At 33.8% G+C, this 13043-nt stretch overlaps 1 protein-coding gene across 6 annotated transcripts in view; it reads right to left on the bottom strand.

The window, feature by feature from the left end:
• Positions 1–2131: 2131 nt before the first annotated feature.
• The window catches only part of LOC114328626 (phospholipase D2), a 96494-nt gene continuing 85582 nt past the window's right edge, over positions 2132–13043 (bottom strand). For 4 of the 6 annotated variants that reach the window (XR_007701085.1, XR_007695774.1, XR_007695766.1 and 1 more), the window contains 2 exons: positions 6374–11862; positions 2132–5775 (listed from right to left, as the gene is read on the bottom strand). Coding sequence is in view for 1 of the 6 variants with exons in the window: in XM_028277571.2 (XP_028133372.1) it covers positions 11761–11862 (102 nt within the window). In the remaining 5 variants the exon portion in view is untranslated. Of the gene's footprint in view, positions 11863–13043 lie in introns of all 6 variants that reach the window. The other 2 variants (XR_007695768.1, XM_028277571.2) reach the window with 2 other exon arrangements.

Below are 13043 nucleotides of genomic sequence, written 5' to 3'. Positions count from 1 at the left end.
ACATATAATTATAAAAAAGTTACTTTTCGTGCTTTTGCATTAGCAAAATCTTGAATAATATCACTTACTTCAGTTTTCAACAAAATTTCAATTCAATTAACAACAAAAGTAATAACAAACAAATTGAATGAAATTTTAACATTAGCAGAAGAACAACAAGGTTTTAGGTCGGGAAGGTCATGCACTGACGCTATAGACGTTTATAATGAGGCAAGTTCAAGAGAAATCATTGGAATACAACAAACTGGCATATTTATGTTTCGTGGACCTTAAGAAAGCATTTGACAGGGTCACATGAAAGGACGTTATCCACTTGTTATACTCGAGAGAGGTACCTCTGGGAATAATTAAAACGATAGAAAACATCTACCAGAACAACAATAAAAGTAAAAGTGAAAGATGAACTAACTGACCCAATTGAAGCCGGCAATGGGATAAGACAGGGGGATTCCTTGAGTCCTTTATTGTTCAATCTGATCATGGACGAAATAATAAAAGAAGTAAGAACTAAAAAAGGATACCAAATGGGAGAAAAACAACTTAAAATAATCTGCTATGCGGACGATGCAATACTAATCTCTCAAAGTGAAGATGATTTATAACGTATGCTGCACCAATTCAACATAATCGCCAGAAAATTTAACATGTTAATTTCCTCAAAAAAGACAAAATGCATGGTTACAACAGCAGATCCAATAAGATGTAAATTGGAGCTGGAAGGTCAGATAAAAGAACAAGTGATGGAGTTTAAATACCTAGGCATCACACTACTAGCTGCGGAAGGCTCGAAACAGAAGTGGAAGATCAAGTAAATAGAGCAAACAGAGCCGCAGGTTGCCTGAATGATACAATATGGAGAAATAAAAATATCGGAAAAGAAATGAAAGGCAAAATTTACAAAACAGTCATCAGACCAATAATGACAAACGTGGCAGAAACACGACCCGACAGAGAGAGGACAAAAATATTGCTCGAAACAGCGGAGATGAAAACCCTTCGAAAAATCGATGGTAAGACTCTATGGGACAGAGCCAGAAGTACAGATATACGACGGAGATGCAAGGTGGATAACATTAATAACTGGGTAAGAAACAGAAGAATAGAATGGAATGACCACATAAGCCGAATGACAACAAATAGGGTAGTCAGGACAGCGAGAGACGGTTCCCCAATAGGAAAACGATCAGTGAAATACCACGAACACGATGGAACGACAACTTACTAGAGGCACATTGAAAAAAAAAAAAAAAACAGACAGAGTTATGTCTATACAAAAATAAGAAGAAGAAGAAGACTTCAATTTTTATTTCGTGTTCAATACTTACTATGAGTGATAAATTTGTCAATCGACTTTGCGACAGTGTTGACCTTAGATAATTTATTTTTAATAATTTTTAATTTAGAAAATGATCTTTCACTGTGCGCTACTGGCAGTGTGGGGTAAATTCTAAGAGCAGTGAACAAATTTGGGAACACTGAAAGTAATTTGTTTGTATACAAGTAATTTAAAACATCCAAAGGTGTAGTAGCATCCAATGTAATTTTTCATTAATCGTTTTAAAGCATATTTTATGTTGAAAAACAAAGTAAAGGACCCGCTCTTTGGCGCCCCCAACATCCCGGCGCCCGTGTGCACCGCACACCCTGCACAATAGGTAAAGCCGCCCCTGGGAGGCACATTGAAAAACAGACAGAGTAATGTCTATATAAAAAGAAGAAGAAGAAGACAAACAGTTCTTGTACAGTGATGTCAGAATAGTTAATTTTATGAAAATAAAAGTTCGCTTATATGTAGAACGATGTATTTTTTTTTCGAAACGGTTAACTTTAGAAAAAAAATTTTATAGGATTTTTTTGTTCTACATTGTGTATTATATCCATGCCTTAAAGGAACGCACTATTTTCGGGAACACCCTGTATATTATGACCCTTGTCCTCTTGTTTCCTGTCGTCATTCTTTGCTTAGCCAATGAGAAGCCATTACAATCTTCCGTATCGTTTTACTTTTCGCGTATAGATCCCCATTTTGAACTCCGCACCCACAAACTCCTGTTAAGGTTTCCCTTCTTCTTTGTCTAAACTCTTAAGGGATATCGTAAGTAGGAAAGGCACAGGAAATAAAATAAAACACTGACAATAAGTTTTTATATTGAGTACAATAATATAAGTTTCACCGTTTCTGAAGTACGATTGCATAGTCAAGCTATGAGTACATAAACCATCCATTTTATGGACGTCAACGATTTCCTTTGGTAATAAAATAAAAAAATAAAAGCAAAAATAGTATTAAGACGTTGCAACAATTATATACTGATACATAGGTTGCATGAGTATGTGTCATCTCTAAAATCCGCCTCAACCATTAGAAAAATGTAACATTGTCTTTTAGTGGTCGTTGGTCGTTTTTCTTGGCGTTATACTCCACGAATGTGCTGGTCTGATTCTTTCTTCTTTTTCTTTTGGTGCCTATGGTGATCATTCTGGCTATTTTCTGGTGGTCTGATAAGTAACCTCTTTCGCAATCTAGGGCGCTGCGATCTCAAAAAAACATTAGTTCTAGAAAGTCTAATGTTTTTAAATTGGAAAAGACTGTAAGACTTGTTAGTCCAGAAAGCCACTGCGGATCCGCTAGGAAAAATATTCTAATTCGGATTTTTTGCACAATCTTACTCAAAAAGGACTCCTTTTAACAAATTTGCATGTTGCCAGGACCAAAAGGTGGTCAAACATTTTTTAAACGTTTTTTTTTGTTTTTTTTTTCTAAAATTATTTTTTTTGCATGGAAAAAAGTTTTTTAGGTTTTTTGGATTATTCCAAACAGAAAAGGTCTTTAGTGACTTTTCTCTAAAAATGATAGTTTTTGACATATAAGCGATTAAAAATTGAAAAATTGCGAAATCGGCCATTTTTAACTCTCAAAAACTATGTGAAAAACTGAAAATTTGAATGTTGCCAAGGCACGTAGATATTCTTTAAACATCGATTGATGAAATCCCGAAGAGTTTTTTGCAACACAATATTCAAAACTCCTTTGTTTTTTAATTGCTAATCAAGCGTGCGCGACACTATTTTCCACCGACAGTATGGTACAAATGAAAGGAATAAATTCGTAATTTCCTAAACCGGCGACTAAAATCCCGAAACAGGTCGATTTTTATTTTTAAGTTACGATATTGTGGCATATATGGTATACTAGTGACGTCATCCATCTGGACGTGATGACGTAATCGATGATTTTTTTAAATGAGAATAGGGGTCATGTGCCAGCTCATTTGAAAGGTTCTTTAATTCTCTATTCAGTAATATAAACAATTACATAATTATTTGTACAGGGTGCCCAAAAATTTTTTATTAAATTAAATTATTTGACAAAAAAAGAAGTAGAAGGACACGCTGTATAAATAATTATGTAAATGTTTACATTACTGAATAGAGAATTGAAGAACCTTTCAAATGAGCTACCACACGACACCTATTCTCATTTAAAAAAATCATCGATTACGTCAACACGCCCAGACGGATGACGTCACTAGTATACCATATATGCCACAATATCATAACTTAAAAATAAAAATCGACCTGTTTCGGGATTTTTCCTTAGAGTTGCCGGTTTACGAAATAACGAATTTATTCCTTTCATTTGCACCATACTGTCGGTGGAAAATAGTGTCGCGTACGCTTGACTAGCAATTAAAAAACAAAGGAGTTCTGAATATTGTATTGCAAAAAACTCTTCGGGGTTTCATTAATCGATGTTTAAAGAATATCTACCTGCCTTGGCAACATTCAAATTTTCAGTTTTTCACATAGTTTTTGAGGGTTAAAAATGGCCGATTTCGCAATTTTTCAATTTTTAATCGCTTATATGTCAAAAACTATCATTTTTAGAGAAAAGTCACTAAAGACCTTTTCTGTTTGGAATAATCCAAAAAACCTAAAAAACTTTTTTCCATGCAAAAAAAATAATTTTAGAAAAAAAAAACAAAAAAAAAAAACGTTTAAAAAATTTTTGACCACCTTTTGGTCCTGGCAACATGCAAATTTGTTAAAAGGAGTCCTTTTTGAGTAAGATTGTGCAAAAAATCCGAATTAGAATATTTTTCCTAGCGGATGCGCAGTGGCTTTCTGGACTATGTACACACTTCTAAGTAGGTCAAAACGGCAAACAAGTGTATGTTCTCAAAAAAATTGATAGTGTGTAAAACATGTTTTATTATCAGCTAAGTACTTTCAACACATAACGTGCCATCATCAGAGCTTCCTAAAAGGACATTTAAGATAAGATTTTTTATAAAAAGAAAGATTGAAAAACTTATGTCCTCTTATAAAACCTTCATAGAAGAGTAATTATTGCTAAACGACACAATAAAATACATGGATACTGGGCAAAAGCCACAGATATCGGGTATAAGAACCCCTTAAAATGAATAAATTCACATCTAAATTCTTTTATATATTAAAAAAGACAACATGGCTGAGTCAAACCATTTTGAGCCCACGCGAACAGCTGAGGAGGACTGTCATTCATTAATATGATAAAGAAGGAACCACAATCTTATGCGACCTCTATATTCGTAAATAATAATTAAAAATTAATTAAAATTGAAAATGACCAAAAAGCCATGTATAGGTTAAATTAATTTTAAGTTAAGATACTAAATTTTAAAGTTAAATTTTCAAAAAATTACTATTATTAATATTGAAGTGAAATGTTAACGTGTACAGTTGTGACTTGCTGTTGCGTTTAGTAAATTTCAATTTCCGACTTATTTCGTATGCTTTAAATGATGACGCACGGGTAAAGATTCGCGGACTCAACTGTATATAAGTTATTAAAATTCTTTTAAAACCAAAACTGTTATAGTTTGACCAAGTGTGGAAGAAGTTGAAATCAAACCTAGGAGAAATCTCATTTGATAAGTTCAGAGTTCGAAAACTTTTATTTTATAAATATATAAGGTTGTTAATTTATAAAATAACAGTTTTAGAACTCTGAACTTATCAAATGAGATTTCTCCTAGGTTTGATTTCATCTACCTTCTTCCACATTTGGTCAAAGTATAACAGTTTTGTTTTTAAAAGAATTTTAGTAACTTATATACACGTTAACATTTCACTTCAATATTAATAACAATAATTTTTTGAAAATTTAACTTTAAAATTTAGTATCTTAACTTAAAATTCATTTAATCATAAATACATGTCTTTTTAGTCATTTTCAATTTTAATTACTTTTTAATTATTATTTACGAATGTAGATGTCGCATAAGATTGCGGTTCCTTCTTTATCATTTTAATGAATGACAGTCCTCCTCAGCTGTTCACGAATTTATTCATTTTAAGGGGTTGTTATACCCGATATCTGTGGCTTTTGCCCAGAATCTATGTTTTTTATTGTGTCGTTTAGCAATTGCTCTTCTATGAAGGTTTTATAAGAGGACGTAAGATTTTCAATTTTTCTTTTTATAAAAAATCTTATCTTAAATGTCCTTTTAGGAAGCTCTGATGATGGCACGTTATGTGTTGAAAGTACTTAGCTGATAATAAAACATTTTTTACACACTATCAATTTTTTTTGAGAACATACACTTGTTTGCCGTTTTGACCTAATATTTTTTAAGCATACATGTCAAATTTTAGCACGAGACGGCCATTATTAGATTTTTGACAGCTGCATAGAGTTTGGTTTGGATTGGCTTGGTTGGAAAATCGATAGAGAAGTCTTGATGTATCCTTGCGATCACCAACACGTGAGTCTTGTCTATCGACTTTCGACTATAATGAACAGTGTTGCCAATGCAAAAATAAAAATTATCCGAATGTTGTGAGCCAAATATCCGAAATTATCCGATTCTATTTAAATGGCATAATTGACATTGACAGTTGACATTTGTACATTGGTCGATGACCTTGACTTGACACAATGTCATATCCAATATGGCGACGAGCAGGTTTTTATGTTTTATTATGGAATATTATGTTATTAATTAATTATTATTCATATATTTATATAATACAATATAATTTTATAATTATATATTTTATATGGAACAGAGTATACTACAAAAGAGTTGTTCCGCCATATTGGATAGTGCGTTTTTGTCAATGGAATCGAGTCCATGCCCATCTACTTAACCGTATGTCATATCCCCTCTCCCCCATATCACTGTAGAAGATGACAAATAATGGCAATGGCGAGAAAACGTATTTGTATGTTGTAAGGTTAATAGAAATCTGTTTATTGAAATAAAAAGCATAACAAATAATACCTTGAATTATCCGAAATTATCCAAAAAATTGTTCAATCCGAAAATTATCTGATGGTCCATGAAATTATCCGAAAATCGGATAATTATCCGGACATTGGCAACACTGATAATGAAGTAACTTTGGTGATGTGAGTATATCCCATTGTTTGGCAGTGTTTGGAGAAAGCCGATTCTCCTGCAACCTATGTAGCAGTATACTTTACATTCAATATTAAATTACACAACAACTAATAACATGTATAACAGAGTACCAAGTCACATAAAAGAGTGAATGGTACCAAAATTGACCTGATTGTATTTAAAATATAAAATATTTGTATAAAAATATGTATATATGTATGTATACACCGTTCTTAGGCGTCAACGCCCTTCGGTAGGGATCTATGGAGGAGTATCACCAAGCCGGAAGCCCTTATCCCTTCCCGTACCGCTCCTCCATAGGTCGATCAGACGCCAGTTTATTCCAGACCAAGCCGTAGACTCTATTGAGTTTTATACTACGGCGTTGGCCTTTTATAAATTTCATGACCTAGCTGAGGCTCGAACCAGCGACCGCAAATCGCAAATCCACTAAACTTGTCGATCGACTGAGCCCCAGCTAACTGGACCGTCAAGACCGACCATGTATATATTAAGTATGTATATATAAAAAATTTCAGAATGTAGGTATAGGATTTAAGGTAGACCAACAAATGAGTTATATAAACTATGTTACGTATATCAGTATTTTCAAAAATGAATCTGAATAAATAATAAAAAAATACTTATAGTGTATATACCTGACCCTATAGGAGATAATTCCGTCGGGTGTGTCGACTCCTTTCGCCAAAATTTAAAGCAGACCTAATAAGCAAAGACAAGAACATGGTCACATCTACAACACAAAAGATTCTACGAATGTACTATCAGAGTTCTATTAATATTTGAATGTCCTGAACATTCAAGGAACATTCGGTGAACATCTGATTAAATTATTGGTGGAATGTTACCACAAGACATTCTATGAACATACTAATGTCCTATATTTTAAGAGAGGCCATTTACTATTCAATTTGCGTTCATTTTCAAATTTGCCGCGCGTGTATCTATGTAAGGTCGCGTGGTCATCACATTTCATGATAACCTAAAAATTTCTGATTGGAAAACGCATAGGTAAAGAATATTGAGAAAATGGAAATTAGTGGCTTTTTTTGCTGTTCTGTCTGTTAGTTTTGCTCTGGCTGGATCTCTTTTGTTTAAACAATTATGTAAGTATTATAAAATCCGTTTTCAAATTTTCTTTATTCTTTATGAAACGAATTATTTATGCATATTATTACCTGTAAATAGTACCTATTTCTTTTGATTTTTAATTGTAAAGAATAGAAAACTTACCATTCATTTTATTTTTTTTAGAATCAGCTGAAAGTGGTCTACAAAAAAACCAGGAAGGAAACGTATAGCCTTGTGGCTATGAAAGGCAAAAGAAGGATATAAAAAGTGTATTGGCTAATTGGAAGAAACTCCACATTGTCGATGCATAATAAGTTATTACTTTATAAACAAATATTAAGACCTGTATGGATTTATGGATGCCCACTATGGGCCTATGGATAGACCAAGTAATATAAAAATTATATAAAGATTCCAGAACAAAATACTGAGAAATATTGTAGATGCTCCTTGGTATGTGACAAACAGTGATCTCCATAAGGACCTAGGAATGGGACCTAGATATAATCATCAAGAAGATGGCAGGAACAACACGAGCAACAACTTCATAAGTACGAGAATATTGAGGAAATCCAGCCCCTCAATACTACTGGGCAAACTAGAAGATTGAAGAGGATAAAGCCTTTTGTACTTGTTTGAGTGATAGGTGATAGTGAAAAGCAGAGCATAGTGCTTGTGTGCCTGTGTATGTTAGAATAGTGCACGATCTTGTTAGATTAGATAAGGGACGCTGTGGGGTAAGCTCTTCATTTTAAGGAACAGTGCATAGTAATTTAGGTTAAATTAAAATTGCTCATTGGTCAGTTATGACCAGATTGTAATTGTAATGTACAATTCAACACAATGAATCATCACCCAGCCTAGTGATGATTATGGAAAAAATATATGACAAGATTTTGTGCAATAAAAATGTTTATATTTATCAAGGATGTATTATTTGGTATGGCCACATATACTTCTGCTATATCCTCGGTGATGTGACAATACCTCCTATCTGCTTTTTCATGAATTTTGTATGAGACGAAAAACCATTTGTAGGGTCATCTCCTGTTTTCACATGTAAATTTTGACATGTTTTGTAGTAAATAGATAGTTGAATTTACTACAAAACATGTCAAAAAATATCATATGAAAACAGGAGGTGACTGTAAAACAAGTTTTTAGTCTCTCTTACAAAACTCACGAAAAAACAAATCGGAGGTATTATGTCACATCAGCGACTATATCCAGGCAATGTCTAAAAAATATACTGTGAATGTCCAAAGAACATTCGTAGACATTCATGGAATGTTCCAATAAGACATTCAGGGAATGTTTAAAATGCTGACAGAGGACTTTCCTGGAACAGTTAGGGGACGTTCTTGTGCTTTTGAGGACACTCCAGGAATGTTTTCAATATCCTGTGTGTACCTACATTCTAGGAACATACATGGAATGTTTGGTGTTATTAGGGTAGTTGACTGTAAGCTGAATAGACAGTTGAAGCTGATGGGATTGGCAGATGATGACCTGTGCAGATTCTCTCACCTAGAGGAAGAAACAGCAGAGCACATTTGGTGCTAGAGTGACAGTCTGGCAAATGTGAGGTTTTTTGCATTAGGCGAAGAAAAGCCATTGGCAGTGTTTTCATGGAAGGTACACTCTCAAAGCTATTAGACCTTTTAAAAAAAATCAGGCCAAAGGCGGATCCAGCAGCGATTTGAGGGGGTCTGTGGTAAACTTTTTAAAAATTAGGGTTAAAAAAGTAAGTTTTAAGGCACTTTTCACACACTTTTCAATGTCATTCAAAAGATATCATTATCATGGATCCGCCCTTGCTCGAGAATGTATTCTAGAGATAGAGGATCACAAAGGTTGCAGTGGAATAGGCCAAATGCCACCTCATTGAATCTAGTCAACTGGAAGATGAACCCGTGTCTTTATGGAGCTTCTATATGCATAAGTAAGTCAGAAAAAGGCAACAGCATCATGGAGTCCCGCCTGAACACCGCAAACCAAACCCTTCTTTCAGTGCAATTTTGACGTCATATATGATTTCAAGAATGTCGCGAATCATTGCATGAGATTTTAGTTAAATGTGACAGTTGTCAGAATCGTAATCAGCCAACTATGAAAAGGTTATTGCATTATAAAACTTTTTTTCTAATGCCTCGACAAGTAATGGCCATTGGCATGGTAGGTACGGTGAATTTTTGCAATCAGGTACCTAGTGTCATGTGTAATGTGTGTGTTGAGTAAGTGTCTTGTTACTTTGCAAAGTCGACGTCATTGTCTTTGCAAAGAGACGCTAATTGTATCCGAACGTCTGCGGTCCCTCCGGTGAGTACCGATCCCACAACGACAGAAACTACATTTATTAATTTATAATAAACGAAAAATCCCTGACCCTGGAATTCGACCTGGAGATTCGAACTCACGACCATTCGGACCTTTCGATCCAAAGGTAGGCGCTCTTACCACTGAGCCACAGAGGGGGTTTATAATACTTTTATTACAATTTGGTATAAAAACAGATGAATAGTGTTTATTGTATTTATAAAAAGTTCTATTCTTTGATTTGTATAGTCGCATAGATTGTATAGATTACAGTCGTATAGAAAGTAGGTAAATAATTTTTTCCGATTATAGCGCCATCTATCAACAACTAGAATAAATGTAATAAATGTGTATAATCAAGGACGTACCTTGTTTTCTGTCACTTCAACTTATGTGTTACAGAGAATTTGATAAACTATGACACACAAAAAAGGGTTTGGTTTGAACTATACAAGTATTGAAAGGGGGCTGGTAATCCCAATTCGGGAGGCTATGAAAATGTATATAAATCAAAAGCTTTGTAATTGTTTCAATTTCTTAGTGAAAGTATTCCAATTTTTTAAAAAAATTACAAAATATACATTTGAACTTTGGAAGATATTCGAATAAAAAAGGTTTGATGCATTAGTCAGTTTATAGTCAGAGGAAAGCCTAAACATAAAGTAATTAAAAAACAAAAAATTTGTCTGACTAGGGGTTTAGACCCATGTCCATCGAATCACCAAATAGGAACATTGATATCACAGGCATGCTAACTGATGACGTTGTTTTACCACATATTTTAACCATGTCAAACTTCCTTTCAAAAACAAAATATATGGACACAATAAAAAGAACTATTTAGAATCATATGAACATCAGAATTACGTTCACAGTACAACAAAGTATTCATCCTTTAGTTGTTCATCAAGTTTTATCGGTGACTTACAGTATAACCACCAAAAATTTGAAAAAAACCCTAAAATTCAAAATTACTATGAAATAAAATGTAGACAACCTACTTATGGGGATTGACGAGATTATTACGGAGTTCTTACTTTTTATTGAATACTAAAATCTCTGTTTACGTAGTGCTACACGTAGTCCTATGCATTAGGCATTAATGATCGAGTATCGACAAAATTATTAAAAGAACCTCAATATAGTAAATATATTTCTAAATACGAAAAGGTAAACCCAACAAAAAATAGCAATCCTCAAATTGGGGGTACAACGTGGGGCCAGAAACATTGCTAACGGATTAAAAAATACCTCGCAATGACGGATTGACCATAATATGATGAGTAAAAAAGAAATTATGAGTATCACTTTGGTAAAATGCTATATATAAAAAAATATCAACGGGCTAATATCTTATGTTTCCGCAGGAAACTTATAAAATTGGATATACTAAAACAATGCTAAAAATATTCCTGTTATATATTATTATAATACATAACAGAAAAATTGAGTACATTCTTCTCAATTCTTGGTCTACGTGTATAAAAAGTAATTTCTGTACAATTATTGTCTATAAAAAGAGGTTGAGTATTTATTGAGTAATGTATCATACAAGGATTCCACCACGACCTATCTGGATCTTTTGTGGTTAACCCTGTATGCAGTGTGGTGTTGTGTGTAGTGTATGTGTTGACTAAATGCCTTGTTACTATGTAAAGTCGACGACAGAGTCGCTTTTTACATACAACTACATTTCATCGGGTGCGTACCGATCCGCTTGTAACATTTTTGGTGCTCTATCGAGCCCGTTGATTGATGTAATTTTTTTTTTATATAAAATCTCAAAAAATTAGACTCTTAAGCGAATTTCTAACTGATTCTAGTACATTTTAAGGCAAATATTCCTAACAGTAAATGTTTTTGACTTTTAAAATCACAACAAAAATATTAAAGTTGATATAAATATCTGGCAAGTGTTTTTAGTCACTTTGACAAAAACAAAAATTAAAAATTTCGGTATTGGTCAAGTCCACAATGACGTGGGCATCCATCCCTCTGCAGAGCTGACGGCCGGTTGGAGGTACTCGTTTTTGAGGAAATTTAAAGGCAGTAATACAATGTGGCCCTAAAACCCAACAAAAAAATAAAATAAATTGTCTATCTTTATGTAGGTGAGTATAATGCATAGACTGTACATGGCAGCATCTGTTGCGATTGTTCGATCTGTCTATATCTAGTGCTTTGAAACTCCACTTTTTCCCCCGCCAGAAAGAGGAGCTGCCATTCGCTCCGTGCGTAACCATAGTGCGGGGGGGGGGGGGGGGGGTACCTTGTAACGATGTCAGCAGCGTAAGTATCGGCGAAATATGACAATATTGGAGCTATCTTTCTAATGTCATTGTATAACGAATTTTATCAAAAATGATAAATAGATGTTGTCTATTTATCATAATGCTTAACGTCAAACTGTAAGATCCAGTGTGAAGGCGCTAGGTGTCGCGTCAGTCATGCACGGAGCGAATACTAACTTCATGTAAGAGAGACACATAACGAACAATGCAAAAAAAGATGGTGTCGTCACTTTACTATATCGAGTGATCAGTCTATGTTAATATAATATGTACAGTCAGAAAAATGAAAGAATACCCATGAAAGAACATATAAAACACGCTGTATTTTCCTGTCACCGTGTCACAAAGAAAATTGCCCAGCGCAAGTATATGTAATAATAATTATTACATATAACATGTACTTGCGCTGGCCAATTTTTTGTATGACACGGTGACAGGAAAATAGAGCGTGTTTTATATTATGTTGGTTCATGGGTATTCTTTCATTTTTCCTACTGTATGTTTATGGTATAATGATCAGAAATGATTATTGATCACGTTTTTTAAAGATACAGAATTTTAGTTAACAACATTGCTTTCAGTTCCAGTGGCAGCTTCAAGTGACAGTTGATTTGGGACGACTTCATCATGCATAAACTGACGCCTGAACAAGACTTTCAAATGGTATAGATTTGCTTGGCAAAACTTGGATTTATTCCATTTTTGGTAGACTTTGCGAAGATATATTATGTAATATAGGGTAAGAGTTGGGTATAGGGTAAAAATGTTTAATATTTAACCCATTATAGGCGAGCGTCCTATTTATAGTTCACAGAAAATTGTATTTTATCTCAAAATGAAGGAATAATAACTAACGGAAGTACATAGTATTAATAATAAGATATGCAGATGACACAGTAATTATTGCAAACTCTGTTGAACAATTTAAACTACTACTAAACCAGACAAGCAGTTT

The sequence above is a fragment of the Diabrotica virgifera genome, chromosome 1 (genome assembly GCF_917563875.1).
Source record: "Diabrotica virgifera virgifera chromosome 1, PGI_DIABVI_V3a".
NCBI lineage: Eukaryota > Metazoa > Arthropoda > Insecta > Coleoptera > Chrysomelidae > Diabrotica > Diabrotica virgifera.
The sequence above is the reverse complement of the archived record's forward strand: the minus strand, read 5'-3'. Positions and strand labels throughout refer to the sequence as shown.